At 43.3% G+C, this 17,795-nt stretch overlaps 1 protein-coding gene across 1 annotated transcript in view; it reads right to left on the bottom strand.

Annotated features, from left to right (window-relative positions):
• PTPRT (protein tyrosine phosphatase receptor type T) overlaps nt 1–17,313 on the bottom strand; it is a 337,632-nt gene extending 320,319 nt beyond the window's left edge. Inside the window, exons 1-4 of the mRNA XM_081832270.1 lie at nt 17,309–17,313; nt 16,382–16,540; nt 15,323–15,336; nt 14,840–15,136 (exon numbers count right to left, since the gene is read on the bottom strand). Of these exons, the coding sequence (XP_081688396.1) occupies nt 14,840–15,136; nt 15,323–15,336; nt 16,382–16,540; nt 17,309–17,313 (475 nt within the window). The remainder of the gene's footprint in view (nt 1–14,839; nt 15,137–15,322; nt 15,337–16,381; nt 16,541–17,308) is intronic.
• Between the last annotated feature and the right edge of the window lie 482 nt (nt 17,314–17,795).

Genomic DNA, 17,795 nt, shown 5'->3' with positions numbered 1-17,795 from the left:
AATCAGAGAAAGACAAGTATCATATGATCTCACTGATATGAGGAATTTGAGAAACAAGACAGAGGATCATAGGGGAAGGGAGGGAAAATGAAACAAGATGAAACCAGAGAGGGAGACAAAACATAAGAGACTCTTAATCTCAGGCAACAAACTGAGGGTTGCTGGAGTGGAGAGGTGTGGGAGGGATGGGGTGGCTGGGTGATGGACATTGGGGAGGGTGTGTGCTCTGGTGAGTGCTGTAAATTGTGTTAAGACTGATGAATCACAGACCTGTACCCCTGAAACAAATAATACATTATATGTTAATTAAAAAATAAATAAAAAGTAAAAGTGAAATTTAAAAACATAGAAAAATGCAACCTCCTCCTTTTAAAATACTTAATCTCTATTTCAATAATTATCTTGTCATGGACCAGGAAGAGTTCATAAGTCACTGCTTGTCCCTGGATCACACTTGGAGTGGCATGATTCTAAAACCCAGTTATTCACAAGGTAATTTTCTTGATAACACACCAATATTAGCTTCCTTCCCTTCTGTTCCACTCTTCATTACCAGGGTGTCCAGGACCACTTTCTAAATCAACTACTTGCATTTGAATCATTATCCCCAGGTCAGATAAACCCAAGCAAAAATAAACTCTAACAAAAGAATCTTATTTAAGAAATACTTTCTCTTAGGTCATAGGAATATTTTCTTAAATTATCTTCAAATAATTTCAAAGTTATGATGTTTGTAAAATGTCTTCAACTCATTTGTAATTGTGTTTTCACATACAGTGTGAGGCAGGGATCCAATTTCAATTCTTCTCCCTATTCTACCACCACTTAACGAAAAAGAAAAATTTATTTACTCAGCTGATCTCCATGCTACCTTTGCTATTCCATCACATTTCCTCATACGTATGGGTCTATTTCTAGGTTCTGTTTTGTTCACTTGTTCTATTAGACTATCCTGCTATCAATACCACATCTTCCTAAGAAACAAAGATTTGTGAGTCTTGATATCTGGTGGAGCAAGGCCTGTAACTTTGTACTTCGTGTTCAGAACTCTCTTCACTATTCTTTTTCTTTTTAAGATTTTATTTATTTGTCAGAGAGAAAGAGAGAGAGAGACTGAGCACAAGCAGGGGGAACAGCAGGCAGAGGGAGAAGCAGGCTCCCTGCTGAGCAGGGTGCTGGACACGGGGCTGGATCCCAGGACCCCAAGATTATGACCTGAGCTGAACGCAGACACTTAACCGACTGAGCCACCCAGGCACCCCTCTCTTAGATATTCTTGCCTTTTCTCTGGCATATACATTTTAGGATGACCTTGTACATATTTGAAAAATGTCTTGTTTCTGTACTGGAATTGCATGAATTATAGATCAAATTTGAATAATTTATGTCTTTCCATACCATGTCTTGATAATATTGAGTTTTCCCACCCATAAACATGGCATCTCTCTCATTTAGGTCTTTTTAAATCTCTTTCAGTTCTTTATACCACACTTATATATGCTCTACATCTTGAAATCTTACATTAGGTTCATTCCTAAATACCCTATATTTATTGCTATTGTAAGTAGTATCTTTAAAAACATACCACATACTTATTGGGTGATTAGAAATGCAATTGGCTTTTAAATGCCAACTTTTGTCAAGCATGTTACATTCTCTTCTTCATTCTAATAATTTGTGTACAAATTTCTTTGGGTTATCTATGTAAATAGTCATAGCATTGCAGTTGATAAAGTTTTGTTCTTTTCCAATCTTTTAACTCTATTTAATTTTCCTGTCTTCAACCACAGCCACCAATATGATATTTAGTGGAGATGATAAGTATCTGTGTGCTTTCCAATGTTAAAAGAAATGATTTTATTATTTTATCATTGACTATGATGTTTGTAGGTTTCTTATTTTCCCTTTATCAGGATAAGAAGGTCTTTTTTATTCCTGGTATACAAGGATATTTTCTTTTTAAATCATGCTGAGCTTTAACTGATGCTTTCTGTGTCTAGTATAGTAATGATTCATTTTTGTCCCTCTCTTAGTTAATGTAGTGAATTACATTAACGGATCTACTAATGTTGAAACAATATTGATTTTCTAAAATAAACTAATATTTTCCTAGTTGTATACAGCAATGGATTGTCTGCTAATATTCTGTTTGGGGTATGTGCATTTAATTTTTTTTATTATAATAAGCTTGTCTGGTTTTGGTATCAAAATTACACTAATGTCATAAAATTAAAAGTCAAGTATTACTTCTTTTTTTGCTCTTTGAAGGTGTATATGTAAAATTGGAGATACCACTGCCTTGAGTGTATGATTGTACTTGTAAGACCATTCGGAACTGGTGTTTTCTTTCTTGGAAAAGTTTATTAAACTACTGATTCTATTTCTCCATTTGCTGTGAAATTATATAAGCCTTTTTTGTGTGTGTGCTGAGTGAAGTTCTGAAGTTTATATTTTGCCAATAATTTTTCCATATCCCATAAATGGTAAAATTTATAGGTATAAAAGGGTATTTAGTATCCTCATTTTATCGTTTTGTGAAATAAGCACTACACAAGTATATAAAACAAATATACATCTCATTAACTTATGAATAATCAATTTTATGCCCTCAAAAGGTAACCTTAACTTCATAATAATAATGAATCTTGCTTTTCATTATAATTTTTATTTCCTAAACATACATCCCTAAGCACTATAGGGTTTATTATTTTTTATATTATTTTTTTTTAAGATTTTATTTATTTATTTGAGAGAGAGAGTGGGAGAGAGAGCACCAGAGGGGGGAGCGGGAGAGGGAGAAGCAGACTCCCTGCTGAGCAGGTAGCCTGATGCGGGACTCGATCCTGAGACTCCAGGATCATGACCTGAGCCGAAGGCAGTCGCTTAACCAACTGAGCCACCCAGGCGCCCTATAGGGTTTATTATTAAATAAAAATCATAATACAGTAAACAGTGCTAAACTCTTTTACAAAGATTAGTATGGGAGAACTAACCTCTTTACGTTATTGACTTCCATTCCATGTATACATTCTACCCCAGCACTTATTTATATATTCTGGTGAGAATGTGGATTAGTGTTTTACTCTGTTTTTAAATCTTGCTTCTTGATATAATGCTCAGGGGACATTTGCTTTGCATTATCAGGTTAGTCCCCTTTAATAAGAGTGAAAGCATGTTTTCATCTGCCCAATCATCTTTCCTTATGCAGCCTTACAAAAGGTAGAACGAGATGGTTTAGTTTGGTGGGTCGAGATGTGTGCTGCTAGTGATTATAGGAGTCCCTGTTTCAAATATTTCTAACCCAGAGGGAAAGGGAAGAATTTAGATACACCCATCTATTACTTGGCCAGATAAGAGGTATACGTGCTTAAGGGTGGGATGGGAAGGGTTTGAGAAGGAAAATGACCAGGTGGCAGGAAGCTTCTTGTCAGAGAAAGAGCTGTTTTGATATTTTAAGGCAGCCTTAAGTCACCAGGAACACTGCCCCCATCTTTAACTGGAGAATCTCTTCCCAAAGCTAGCCTTTCATTCAATCCCTTTCTTTTCCTTATTTACCATACCCAAGCTTAGAGAGAGAGAGAGCTCTCACTCTCTGCACTATGGACTGACATATAAGATGTCATCTCCTGCTCTCCAAACCCTCACTCCATCCACGCCAAGCTATAAGCTCACCCTTGCCTTCAGCGGTGGTCAGTCAGAGTCTGAGGGTATTAATGCAGTTGGCCTTGGAAGCCTTTCCTCTTGGGCCCCTAGGGTGAGGAAGGAGTTTCTTTCAATGAAGTTACAGCTCAGTTATCTTTTTCCCATGTAGGTTCCCCTTCTTCAACACTGTGTTGCATTCCTTCCTTCTGGCCTGGGGGTGGAACTCTTCTAGTTCCCAGGGCAGGTTTAGAGGTGTTCTCTTATTTCACTGGGAAGGTAGTTTAAGAATCAGATCACCACCTTGAATGGAAACTCACACTTTTGTCCTATGGACCCAAAAGGCAGCACTGCATGGTGACTAAGATCATAGGTTGAGCCAGACTGCCTGGGTGTGTGTCCTGTTCTTGCCATCTCTTGCTGTATAACCTGGAGCAAGTTGCTTAATCTCTTTGTGCCTCAGTTTCCTTTAAAGTGGGGGATAAAAATAGTCCCTACTTCGTAAGTGTTGTGGTGATTCAATCTATCAGTACATGTGAAATGCTGAGCAAAGTGCCTGGAACAAAGGTAGTGTTACTCTGTGTTTTCTCCTCCCCCCGGTCCCATCACATTCTCCAAGAACTGCTCTAATGTAGCCTGGAGATACACCAATTTGCTTTTCTGCAGAATCAGGATTATTCCTATTTTCCTTGGTGTTCTTGCCTCTATTCTTTCTGAATGGTGTTATACTGCTCATCATAAAAGGCATCCTTCCCATAGCTTACTGAGTATATTAAATAGCTTTCTACAAGCATCTTCTCATTTCTAAGGTAAATAATTCTAAAATCTATTTTTAGATGAAATCTGAGGACTCGAGATTCATTCATTCGATAACTTATTTACTGCATGCCTATTCTCTACCTGGCACTGTTCTGGGTGCTTGAAAATATGCAGTAAACAAAACAGAAAAAAAGTGGTCTCCTCCATGTGCATTCTAGTGAGAAAGACAGATACTAAAATGTATAGTGAAATACATAGTACGTCCAATGATAAATGCTAATGAGAGACATGAAGCAGAGAAGAGGGACAGAGTCTGGTGCCTGAGGCTTCCAGCTGTTCATAGACAGGTCAAGGAAGATCCCCCCTGAAAAGTGGTATTGACTTGAAACAGGTGTAGGAATCAGCCCTGTTTATTTGGGGGAGGATCATTCTAGCCAGCAGAAATGGCCTGCACAAAGATGCTGAGGGATGAACACAGCTGGTATAGCTGAGCAGAACAACTGGATCTGTGTAGTAAGGCAGAGGCAGAAGGAGATGAGACCAGAGAGGCAGCCAGAAGTAGCTGTGGCCATGTGGGGCCCTGAGAGCCACTGTAAGGACTAGGGTTTTTTCATCTCAGTGACGTGAGAAACCATTGGAAGGTTCTGAGCAGAGGGGTGATGATATGATATGCCTCATGGTTCAACAAGATCATCCTGCCTGCTGTGCTGAGAAAAGAGTGTAGGGGCCAGAGATGAAGCTGAGTGAGCATTTAAGAGAGTACCGCAATAATCCAGGTGGGACATCACAGTGGCTTAGACCAAAGAGCGAGGAGTAGAGGCTGAGAGCAATGGTTGAGGTCATGCTATTGACTGAAGGATAAGCCAAGAGAATGTGCTGATGGACGGGATGTGGGAAGTGGGCAGGGCTGCTGCTTCACCCAAAGCAAAGGGGTGCCAACCACAGACAATCCACGTTGAAAGGTATTCAGGGCCTTGGGTGTGATAAAAGTGAGCAATCAAGGTTTTTGACTCAAGCCACTAATAAAAAGGCAGTTGGCATTAACGGAGATGGAGAAGACTGTGGGAGGAATGAGTTTGGTGATGGTTGAGGGATGATCAGGAGGTCAGCTCTGGACGTGTTTAATTCCAGAGACCGATTAGCAATCCAGCTGGACAGGCTGAACAGGCAGTTGGATAAATGACTCTGGAGGGCACGGGAGAGGTCCAGCCTGGAGATACCAATTGGGGAAACCATTAGTATACCGCTGGATTGTAAAGCCAAGATATTAAGAGGATATAATTAGGGGGAATCAGTGTGGATCAAGGGTCAGCAAACCATGGCTATAGCCAAATGCAACCAGCTGCTTGTTTTATAAATAAAATTTTATTGGAACCCTGGCACACACATTCATTCCTACAGTCGGAGTGAGATAGTTGAGGTGGAGGTTACAGAGGTATTATAGGTTATTCTAAAATGGCCCCTTGCCCAAGACTAACAGAAATTTTGCAAAGATCCTTGCTTTGGTTTCTTTCTAGTTACACTCCTTTGATTAAAATCTTCATTCCATGTCTGATATTGGCCACACACCACTGAGTGTGTCCTCTTGGCAGAGAGTAAGTTGAGGGCTTTCCATACAGACTTTCATGTAGAACACTCTAAAGGGGTTGGTGGTATTATCACCCCATTTCACAGACGGGGACATTGCAGTGCCAAGTATGCGAGTAACTAAGGCTGCCTAACAACGTAGTGAATGGAGCCTGAATGGACCCTGCATTCGTCTGACTCCAGAGTGTTTTCTGAATCGGCCCTTTTTTCCATATTCTAGTGGATGTGGGTTCAGAAAGGCTGTAAAACAGTGTCACCACCTCTGAGTAGCAAAGCCAGGTCATCTCAGCCAGGGACCAAGGCTCTTTTGGCCACACCACACTACTGCTCCAAAGGTCGAGATGTCCTTCCAACGAAGCAGACTTACTTTGTTTTGATTCAACTGGGTCCTTCCCCCCCACCCCTCCCCATTGTGAAAAGACCCAGAAAGATTTCGCTTTCATCTTATCTTCTAATTCTGTGTTACTTTAGTCTTTTTTTTTCTTCATAATTCTTTAATGAGTCCACATATTCCCTTCCCACAATTTCATTTCTTCTTGTATCTAACAGCACAGAACTTTCCATCCTTCTGACAGAGTTCTACAACAAAGGTTAATTACTTTATAATTTCATTCCCTTTAAAAAAAAAAAGGCACACTAAAATTGCTAATTTTAACTGTGCTTCTTGTCAGTAGGTTCATGTAAATTCACTGTAATTAAACCAGATGTTTTCTTGTGCCTAAAAGTCAGGTGGTAATTTAAGGGAAATTTTCATTTCAACATAAAGGGGGACAGAGTGTAATCAAGGGAAGGTTTCTCCTTTCCTGTTTTCCTTTCTTCTTCCCATTTTCATATCTGGGAAGTGGGGCTGGTAGTGGTGAACCCTGTGGGCAGTAAAGGAAAGTCAGTCAGCTCATGTTGAAAGCACAGAGCCCCACAGAGTCAACAGAAGTTCCCATCCTGTTTCTCTTGTCTAGGTCTTTTTTTTTTTTTTTTTTTTTGGCCTCTCCATTCCAGGGGCCATATTTGTTGGCTGGTTGGTTCATTATAAACAGACTCAGAACTAACTTAAGAAAAAATCAAAATAATTTGAAAATGGTTTGAAGGTCACCAGAATCTGTAAGTGTGTCTGATGGAGACAAGACAGATTTCCCAGTCTTGCTGAAGGAAAGATTTTTTTTTCCTGGATAAATTTTTACATTTTAAGATGTCAAATACTTTTTTTTTTTTTTTTTGGAGAGAGAGAGGGCATGCAAGGCGTTTAGCAGGGGTAGGAGGGAGGGAATAGAGAATCTTAAGCAGGGGTTTGATCCCACAACCCTGAGATCATGACCTGAGCCGAAATCAGGAGTCAGATGCTTAACTGACTGAGCCACCCAGGAGCCCCACAAATATATCTTTTTAATGGAACTTTGCAGGGGTGTATTAGTAAATGTTTCACAACCAACTTCCTAGGAAAAACAAAACACCAACATGTTTGCCAGTATCCACAGTGTAAAGTCGCCAATATGACAATTTTGAGCAATGAATATGGTATCACATAACTAAGAGGTGGGAAGAGAGGCTAATGAGCAGCTCCAGCAAGCCAGAATGAGTTGGTTCTGAGTATAGATAGCATACATTAACACCTATCCTCCCCTTCTTAAGCAGTGCATATAAACAGGGCCCTGAGATACAGGGAAGAGGCATGGACTTTGATATCAGATAGTCATTCACTCACCAAACAGTTAACAAGCACCTACTATGTGCTTGGCAGATAATAAACGTGTGTGTGTGTGTGTGTATGCACATACGTACACACACATGCACACACAGTATTTCAGATGATGATGAGTGCCATAGAAAACAAAGTACAGACAGTGTTGGGGAGGTTTGGTCGGTTATCGGATTATCTAATAGATGGTCAGGGGAAAGAAATCATGGACAAGATTTCGGGATCTATTAACTGGCTCTGCCACTTGTTGCTTGGAAGCCTGGGACAGGTTCCTTGAACTCTCTGAGCCTCAGAGTTCTCTTCCCCAAAACCATATAAAAGCACCAACATTGCAAGATTTGGTGACTCACTGCAAGAATGAAGGACATCAGCACAATGCCTCGGTCAACACAAGCATTCAAAAACCACAACTGCAGTTCTCCTTACCTTTTATAATATCTCAAGGTCATCTTTGTAAACCTCAAAAATGTACTGGGCTCTAGTTAAACGATGCTTTCAGGACCTGCTAAGCTGTATGTATAACTTTTTATCCTTCCACCAAATGACTGTGGACTGTTGCCTTATTTACTGCCTTTTATACTTTTCTTCTCACTTCCCTCTTTTCTAGATTTCGTGTGCTGTGTCTTGTTACTATACACACACCTGTCCCTAGCAACATGCAGCCTCCGTCTAGCTTCCTATCAGCTGGGGAATCAGATACTGAGACTTCTAGAAATGCACACAAAATACAGGCACGCACTCCTGAGACACGTCAGTCTTCCCTACAATGCAAGGCCATTTACCATATTAAATTAAGTAACATATGTATTATACATCACTAATCATATTACATACCAATTGTATTACTATATTCTGCACATATTATTAATTATAATCAATTATATTTTATAAACTTACTATAAATTATATGGGAGCCTAAAATTCCTTATTGTAAAATAGGAAAAATAATACTGTTTGCTTTCTCGTATTTGGTGTTAAGATGAAGGAATCTACATTGCTAGTGAAAATGTAAAATGAGAGTGACTGGGTGGCTCAGTCGGTTAAGTGTCTGCCTTCGGCTCAGGTCATTATCCCAGGGTCCTGGGATCAAGCCCGACATCAGGCTCCCTGCTCAGTGGGGAGCCTGCTTCTCCCTCTCCTCTCTGCTCGTGCTCTTGCTCTCTCTCAAATAAATAAAATCTTTAAAAAAAGAAAAAAAAAAGGAAAATGTAAAATGAGTGTCGACATCTAACAAAACTGCATGTTTGTTTCTCTTTTGACCCCAGCAATCCCACTTGTAGGAATTTACTGGGAAAATACAACTGCACAAATACCAAACCGCGTAAGCATGAGGCTATTCGGTACAGGATTATTCGTCATAGCAAGTAATGGGCACAACCTCAGGGTCCATAGCACCCTATGTGAATAAACCATGGCCTATCCACATAACTGAGCCTCATGCAGCGATCAGAAAGAATGATACAAATCTGTACACACCGATAGGGAGTGACTGCCAGAGTATATTATGTGAACAAAGACATGTGATGTGCAGTGTATCTTTTGTGCTGTCTTTTATATAAAAATAAGAACAAGAGAAACAATTTTTACCTTTTTTGTAAAATGAACTATAGGAAGAATAGTATCTGAAATGAGTAAAAATGGTGACCTTCTGGGCGTGGACGGGAACAGTATGACGGTGCTACTACCTCTGAGCGTACTTTTTTTAACGTAGTTTTGACCTTTGAACCATGCAACTGTTTTGATTTTAAAAACAATAAAATTAACTCAAAAGGATGGGGAGGGGGAAGGCAGACCTTACAACTGAAACAAACGAACCTAACTGGGCATCAAGTCAATAATAAAACCGCACAGATAAAAGACTAAGCCTTGGAACATGGTATTTGGGCTGCTTCTGGAGAGAGAAACTAAAAAGAAAATCTTTAACCTAACATACTAGCTTTCCTGTTTTTTGGGGGGATTGGTATTGTAATTCTGAAACTATTTTTTTTTTTTTTGTAATTCTGAAACTATTTTATATGCATTGTGGGATGGAGCAAATGAAGAAACGTGTGGATGGTGAGAACCAGGGTTCTCACAGTGGGAGGAAGGAGACCTATGTATAGAATGAGGGTAAGAGGTGATTTGAATCAGTACAACCTTAAGATTTAAAACAGGTAAGTTACATCCCTCCATTCTACCTACTTGAAGAGTCTAGAGGTGGTGACACCCCACTGGATCAAGCTAAGATGTATATCCTAATGCCAAAATCCCACTCTCCACTGAAAGCAACCAGGAATCCTTAGATAAGTGGTTGACTTCAGGTCTGGGTCAGAGATATTACAAGGATCGTCTAGAATACTTTGTTATGGCAGAAGCAAGGAAGACTAATGATAACATGTCAAAAGAACCTAGGAGCCAACCCACTAGCCACAGATGAGACAATGCGAGCACTGAAGAGAATTATAAATGGTACTGGATTTTAATACAAGGAGTCAAAAACAAATGATCTATGAGTCAACAGGAATACTAAAAATGGAGAAGGGGCTGGGGAGAGAAAACCCTTCTATAAAGAAGAATGCTAATTAGTACATGTAGAGGGAAGGATAGATTTAAAATTCAACCTTTTAGGTGTCTAGGTGGCTTAAGTGAAGCGTCTGCCTTCGGCTCAGGTCATGATCTCAGGGTCCTGGGATCGAGCCCTGCACTGGGCTCCTTGCTCAGCGGGGAGCCTGCTTCTCCCTCTCCTCCCCACTCTTACTCTCTGTCACTATCTCTGTCTCTCTCTCTCAAATAAATAATTAAAATCTTTAAAAAATAATAAAATAAAGTTCACCCTTTTATAAATACCAGTGTAGTAACCAAATCAGGTGAGGATTATCAAGGAAGCTAAAACCACTGGGTGAGAAGCCCGTGGGGGAATCGGGCACTCACCAGGCCTCAAAGCACCACTGTACAGTGAAGCTGATCTCCAAAGGGAAAAGGACCTTATTTACAGAAGAGGGACTTAAATCTAAGTGACCAAAGGCAGTCTGTCAGGGGCTCTCTGACATTATGTAACTCTAGATACACCACAGTGAAAAACATACATCACCAACCAACGTGGCATTTTTGCCAAAAACGTCGTTTTCTGGTTTTGTCACATAACAATCATGCTTAACATAATTGGAAATGTGAACGTGGATTGTCTACTTATTTTTCAAGTAATGCTAAGTTTCTTAGATGTTCTATAGTATCACGGCTGTGTAGGAGAACGTCCTTACCCTTAGGTAACGTACGCCCTCAAAGAGTTGAGAGATCAGATGTTGGGATTTCTGAAATTTACTTTTAAAGACTTAAAAATATTACATGTATTTTTATATGTGATATCTCCATTTCAGACATACCATATGTATATATGAGTAAGAAAATGGACCACGGTGTTCACCAACGGTGAATCTAGGCTAAGGGTTCACATGTCTTCTTTGCACTACTCTCAATTTTTCTACAGCTTGGAAACATTTCACAAGAAAATCTTGGGTAGGAGTCATTATATCTAACACACCTAGTAGTGCCTAGCATGGGGTTGGCACTCAGTAAACCAAAGTGGTAGCCAAAGTGAGACCATCATCAACATTGTTTTATGGCTCGAGGTCTCATACGGTTCCATTTCATAATCGTGACTGTGGTCTGGGGAAAGGCAGAGAAGGAAGCACTAAATAAGTAAGCCACAGTTTTGTCTGAGTCATCTGTGAAAAAAAGGAAAAATAAAGAACCCACTTGGTCTCATAGCTGCTTCCCAACTGAAGCAATGGGGCTCAGTGGCCATGAGCTTCTTTCGCCAGCGGTGGATTACTCTGTAAGCCCTCCAAGGCACTGGGACACTGAAATTACCAATTCTACAAATTTCCCAGAAGACAATTTTGGAGCAGAGATAAAAGCAGCATGAATCCAAGCAGCTCAACCTGAGAGGCTGCTCAATGGTTCCCTGAGGGGTGTTTCAGTTCATCCACTGGAGCCATGATCCATCCTCAGCCTGTCCTTGCGGTGAATGAGCTCCCCACAAACAGAAATGGTGCCTCTTCCCTCCTTGGGAGGAATGGAACCTGATCCCAGCACAGAGAGGGGTCTGTGCTCCTGGGCAGTCTTCCCTCAGCACAGCAGGGCCTGGGGTGGGGACTCGGCATAGCTGGGAGACTGAGGACTGCTGTCTTGGAGGTTGGTGTTTTTAATATGGTAACGTCCACACACCTCTGCAGAGTAGGAATTGATGTTTTATTAATGGTGTTTAATTAAAGTTTAATTTCAAAGCATTGCTGCTCTGGAGTTATTTTGATAAAGGCTTTGTGGTTTCCTCCTCTCCCCTGGTGACAGGAAGGAGAAAGGGAGAGGTTGGGGCATGGCTTAAAGACGGGACTTGGGATTTGCTATTGCACATGTAGGTAATCCTCAAAAAGCAGCCCGAGGTTCACAGAGCATCCTGGAGGAAACACTCAGAGCTGCTCCTGGACCAAACCCTAGCATTCATGTGGACTCCTGAGTTTTCACGCTGAGTTTCAACAGCGGCAGCTCCCCCCTGTCTAATAACCCCCTACCACTGAACCAGCCTTCCTGCCCTGCCTCTGCATCTCAGATCAGGCACTGACCACATCACCACGCCTTGAGAGTCTAGGTCATATTTTCTCCAACCCGTTGGAGTGCATGTCTAGAACTCTGGAGAGGTGTCCTAGGGCAGGCTGTTGGTTTCTGCATTGCTTGTGCTATAGGATCCTTTGTCAAGACATTTTTTCTTCTGTGATTTAATCCAAATGTAGCAGCCACATTCATTGAAAACCTATAGTTTGCTGGATATCATTCCAATTTCTTTTTTTTTTTTTTAAGATTTTATTTTTAAGTAATTTCTACACCTAACGTGGGGCTCGAAGTTACAACCCCGAGATCAAGAGTCACATGCTCTACCAACGGAGCCAGCCAGGTGCCCGCATTCCAAATCTTTATATACCATTCCTTTCAGTGAGCGTAACAACCTATCAGGTGGCCACTATTTGTATCTGCATTTGAGAGGCAAGGAAACCGAGGCACGGAGTGGGTAAGCAGCTTGTCCCAGGTATGCGGCTCCAGAGCTCGCCTTCTGTAGCAGCGCATCCTTGTACCTGCTGGGGAAGGCGTTGTGCATCTCTGAAAACGGCAGAGCCATCCAGGGAAAGGGCTGGCTGCAGATGAAGCCCAGATCGGATGCCCACCCCTCTGTTGGAGGTCGGATGAGAAAGGCTTCACAGGGAGCAAGGCACTTGGGTCACCTGATGAGGCTGATCCAGGGGACAACTGCGCCCAGGGGACAGAGGTTCACTGCAAGGCAGGAAGGTGGGGGGCAAGGTGACAGAGGCTGGGTCTCCACTGCAGTTACTATCTAGAGAAGCAGAGTCTGCAGGGACGATGTCCTGCAGTCATTGTGACGATGAATTTAAAGGGTGGTCACAAAGGGTCCGCCACGTAGGTGGGTTGTGTAAAAGTTCCAGTTGTAAGATGGGATTTGGGGAAAGGCGAATTGGGGGACAGGATGAGCAGAGGGTGGCACACTTTCCTCTTTCTCCTTAGGGGACTTTGCAGCTGAGGATGTGGGTCTGGACCCCAGCGGGGGCCATCACTCCAGGTCCGTGAACTTGCTTAAGTGAAACAAGAGTGCTAGGTGGGATGGCCACGGAAGAGGCTCTGCCTTGAGGTTCTAAGGCCCACCTGGGTCAAGTGGAGATAGGGGCCTCACAAGGCTGACAATGACAGTGCTCTGCCCATTCCTTCCCATCCCTTTATACCATTGTTGTGCCCCTCCACCTTTTGTCTGCATGCGCAGACAGCCAACACTTCCTGAGAATTTCCTCCCCCAATCCTCCCTCTGCATCCCAGCCCTAACCACGCAGGCAGCTCCCTTCCCTGATCGGGGGCAAGACTGATGCATGACCTGACCTGCAGAGTTCTCCTGCAGACCAGGTCGCAGCCCCCTTTGCTGGACATAGCCTGAAGTTGCACCTTGGCCTCCTGCCCTTCCTTGTCCTTCCCCCACCTCCCTTCCCAGACTCCCCGGGGAAAAGTTCCTTCATCCATCACCTGCACGCAAATCTCTACCTCACAGTCTGATTCCAAAGAAGTAACTAAAGATGCCCCCACGAAGCCAGAGACAGCATGGCTAAAAGGAAAACTGAAATACAGCCATCGAAAAGTGTTTTCTAGGTAAGTCCTAGAACCAGCAAGTTCTGTCCTCCCATAAATAAGATAACTGCTCTGGTAGAGTTCCATGGAAAATGCAGCGGGAGCCTGGGAGGGAATACCCATGGCAGCTTGGAGCAGTCAGGGAAAGCTTCCTGGAGGAAGCAGCATGTGAGCTAAGACTTGAAGATGAATGGAGCTTGTCTCACAGACATGGAGAGAGAGGCCACAGCAGTAGGAGAAACAGCATAGGCAAGGACAGAGGGTGGGAAACATGGTGTGTTCTAGGAGCTACACGTGGCTCTGGAGTGCTGGAGTCTCGAGGTAAGAACCATGCTGGGAGGTAAACTGCATGAAACCCACTCGTCAGAACCTTGTGTGGGCGGGGGGGGGAGGGCGGGGAGAAGGGGAGAGGAAATGGAGAATCCCAGACTCATTTCAGGTCTTTATTTTGATCTACTGGATGCAGTTCACTGACATGAGGAACACAGAACGAGCAATCAGTATGGAAGGGGAGACTGGTTCATTTTTGGATGCTTTGAGCTGCCTGTCAGACATCCGGGTGAGCACTCGGTTCTGGGTGCATCCAATGCCTGTGCTACTTAATTTACGTTTTTTGTTTTTTTTTTTAATTTTAACTCCGGCAAAATCCGGAGTGGTCTGATTCCCAGAGTCGGTGTGCTTAAACGACACAATACACAATGCCTGTCTGGGAGGTCCTGGTGTGGTTAAACACTGGACACAGGAAGGGCTATAAAGTGAGAAGAGGGATGGGGGGTGTGGAAGCGGCAAATCTGAGGGCGTGTCCGCGTCTACGGGCACAGCGTCCCCTGGAGTTCTGCAATGCCCTCCATTAAAGACCCTGGCAAAGAGGCGGCTACGGAGGAGGAAATTAAAGATGCAGGGAGAAAGAAAACCGCATCACTGATGGGTGTGGCCCCAGGACAGGTTCAGCGCCGCCTGTCCCCGAGGAAGCACCGCCCGCCCCCCCACCCCACTCACCGTCCTCCTCTGTTTGCACCACCAGCTCCTCGCTCTCCATCCGGCCCTCGGGGTTAGAAAGCAGCAGCCGCAGCCGGATGGTCATGAAGGGGCGCAGGCCCCGCAGGGTGTAGTGGGAAGAGGTCTGAATGACCTCTTCAGCCTCGTACTGCTGCTGGTTGAACACGTATTGGTACTGCACGGTGAGGTTGAAGCTGTGGCAGCGGGTCACCGCGTAGCCGAACGGTTCCCACTGCAGGGTCAGCTGCCGAGCGCGGATGTCCACAATCTCCACGTTCTGCGGGCCGTGCACGGGGTCTGCAAGACACACACGCAAGACACGGGGGCTTTGAGGACTGTCCGGAAGCGGGTGGGGGGGATGTTCTGCTAAAACAGGAGTGACCAACCCTCCAAACTTAGCTCAGCCACAGCCATCATGACTATTGCCACAGAGAATACAATTTAATTAACATTTTTCTGTAAATCGAACTCTTTTCTTCTTACTTAAACGCATGCATCTAAAAGAAAATGTAACTATGTAAAGGGAAAACCCGAATCACTTGCCATACGTAAATGTTAGCCATTAAAAAAAATGCAAAATTGTTAAATTCTTAAAGGTTCATCAGGGTACCCCAGAAAACCACCCTGAGTACCACCAACAGCACACACAACACCCCGGGGATATACTAACTGAGATGGTTGCTGGAGTTCTGACCTGCCTTACATTTAATCCAGCCACATCCTCACCCCTTGGGAAATCAGCCCCCTCACTCTCATTAACCACACTGAGGTGCACAGGCTGCAAATCCAGCCACAGGCTCAGCACATGGCACTCAGTCTGTCCACACGGTCACAGGCGCCGCTAACTACACCTTGCAATTTCCCCTCCTTCCACTGACAACACGGCTCAGTCAGTTAAGCGTCTGACTCTTGATTTCGGCTCAGTTCATGATCTCAGGGTTGTGAGATTGAGCCCTGCATTGGGCTCCGAGCTCAGAGTGGAGCCTGCTTGTGATTCTCTCTCCCCCTCTGCCCCTCCCCCTGATCACACACTCTCTTTCTCTAAATCAGTCAATCTTTAAAAGCAGATATGGTCATGCTTTCACACTCTACTGCTATACCAACCTTTCCCACGTGGTCCCAGACCCCCATATATAACACTGGCTGTCTTATTTTACTACCAATATTCTGTTTATACTTCATGTAAAATAGATGCTTTTGTACAAAACAGATTATAACAAACCAAACACTTAAAAAAAAAAAATCCCCGCATGTGAAGTCATTCTGTAAATCTTAGGCATTTCTTATAATAGAAGCATAACTTCTTTTGTGATCAGCAATCCCATAAGCTCTTGTGTTGACTATCTTAGCTGGAAGTACTTAAGCACTGGCTAAAGATTAAATCAGTATTTTCCCTCTATACTACCTATTGGACTTTACCAAGTTCTGTCATTTCTTTGGGTTCATCTTTTATTTCATTTATAAAATGGGGATAACAGTAGTACTAACCTCACCAGTGGGGGGTTAAATGAAATGTTGTTTGCAGAGCAGTTAGAATTGTACCTTGAACTTAGTAAGCACTCAATATATGGTGGTTTTTCTTTTGCAGCAATAGGAATAGTGATACAAATAATAAGGTTTCGTATGCTGTCTCTACTCTGAAAGTCTTCTAAATGGCAGAGCTGTGAAGCATCCTTATGCAAAATGACGGATTCTATCACCCTAAGAGCATTTGGGGGTATTTGAATTTAGGGGTATTCGCATTCTGTCTCCTAAGAGCATTTAGGGGTAAGGCCGCCCCTGTGTCATCAATGTAGCAGTAGGAAAGAGGGAGGGACTTGATGCAAACTGAGTTCCCTGACCTGCCCCTAGAGGGAAAAACATCCTGTGAACTGTGTCAGAGCCTTGCCAAGGAACACACTTCCAAGCAGTCTTCTTTTGAGCAGGATGCCCAAAAATGTCAGGGAGCCTGGCAAGCCAGCCCAGACCTGCACCCGTGCTGCCGGGGACAGCGAGCAGCCTGGCTCCGGATCGACTGAGTTCACGGTCACTTGTACAGCCCAATTATTCATGTTCACAGGTCCTTTGTGTAAGAGAGAGCCAGCGTTCCAAAAGCAAATCGGTGACTTTGAAAATGTGACATTGAACAAGCTGTTGCTGAGGGTGCATTGTGCTGAGCCCACACAGAATAAGGTGAAAAGTGTGGTCCCCGTAGTGGGGGTGGGGGGAGGTTATAATGTGGTGTGGCCGATTGGTTTAACAGGTCCTGATGGCATGAGGACAAATGTACAAGTACAGGATGAGCGAGAAACCGCTTGCCTGGGAAGTCTGCACCTCCCCACTGGCCTCGCCCAGCTGGAGCCTTTCTGCAGGTCCAGACGCCAGAACTCTCCCAGCCCCGCTCAGGACCTCACGACATGCCTCCTCCGGGGGTGCCGTCAAAACGGACGCCACACCCCAATAAGATCATCACTCCTCGGGCACTCTCACCTCATCTCCTTAGAGAGTGAGAACAGCAACATGTAAGACCCTTTTAAATCCAAGAGTTGACCAACTTGTTAAACATCTTAAGATGTACCAAGCCCAATAAACCCCTGGCCAGACTTATCAAAAAGAAAAGAGAAATGACCCACATCAACAAAATCATGAATGAAAGAGGAGAGATCACAACCAACACCAAAGAAATACAAACAATTATAAGAACATATTATGAACAACTCTATGCCAGCAAATTAGATAACCTGAAAGAGATGGATGCATTCCTAGAGATGTATCAACTACCAAAACTGAACCAAGAAGAAATAGAAAACCTGAACAGACCTATAACCACTAAGGAAATTGAAGCAGTCATCAAAAATCTCCCAAAAAACAAAAGCCCAGGGCCAGATGGCTTCCCAGGGGAATTCTACCAAACATTTCAAGAAGAATTAATACCTATTCTTCTGAAACTGTTCCAAAAAGTAGAAATGGGAGGAGA

This window comes from Leptonychotes weddellii, chromosome 10 (genome assembly GCF_054177405.1).
Source record: "Leptonychotes weddellii isolate Sample4059 chromosome 10, ASM5417740v2, whole genome shotgun sequence".
Classification (NCBI taxonomy): Eukaryota; Metazoa; Chordata; class Mammalia; order Carnivora; family Phocidae; genus Leptonychotes; species Leptonychotes weddellii.
The sequence above is the reverse complement of the archived record's forward strand: the minus strand, read 5'-3'. Positions and strand labels throughout refer to the sequence as shown.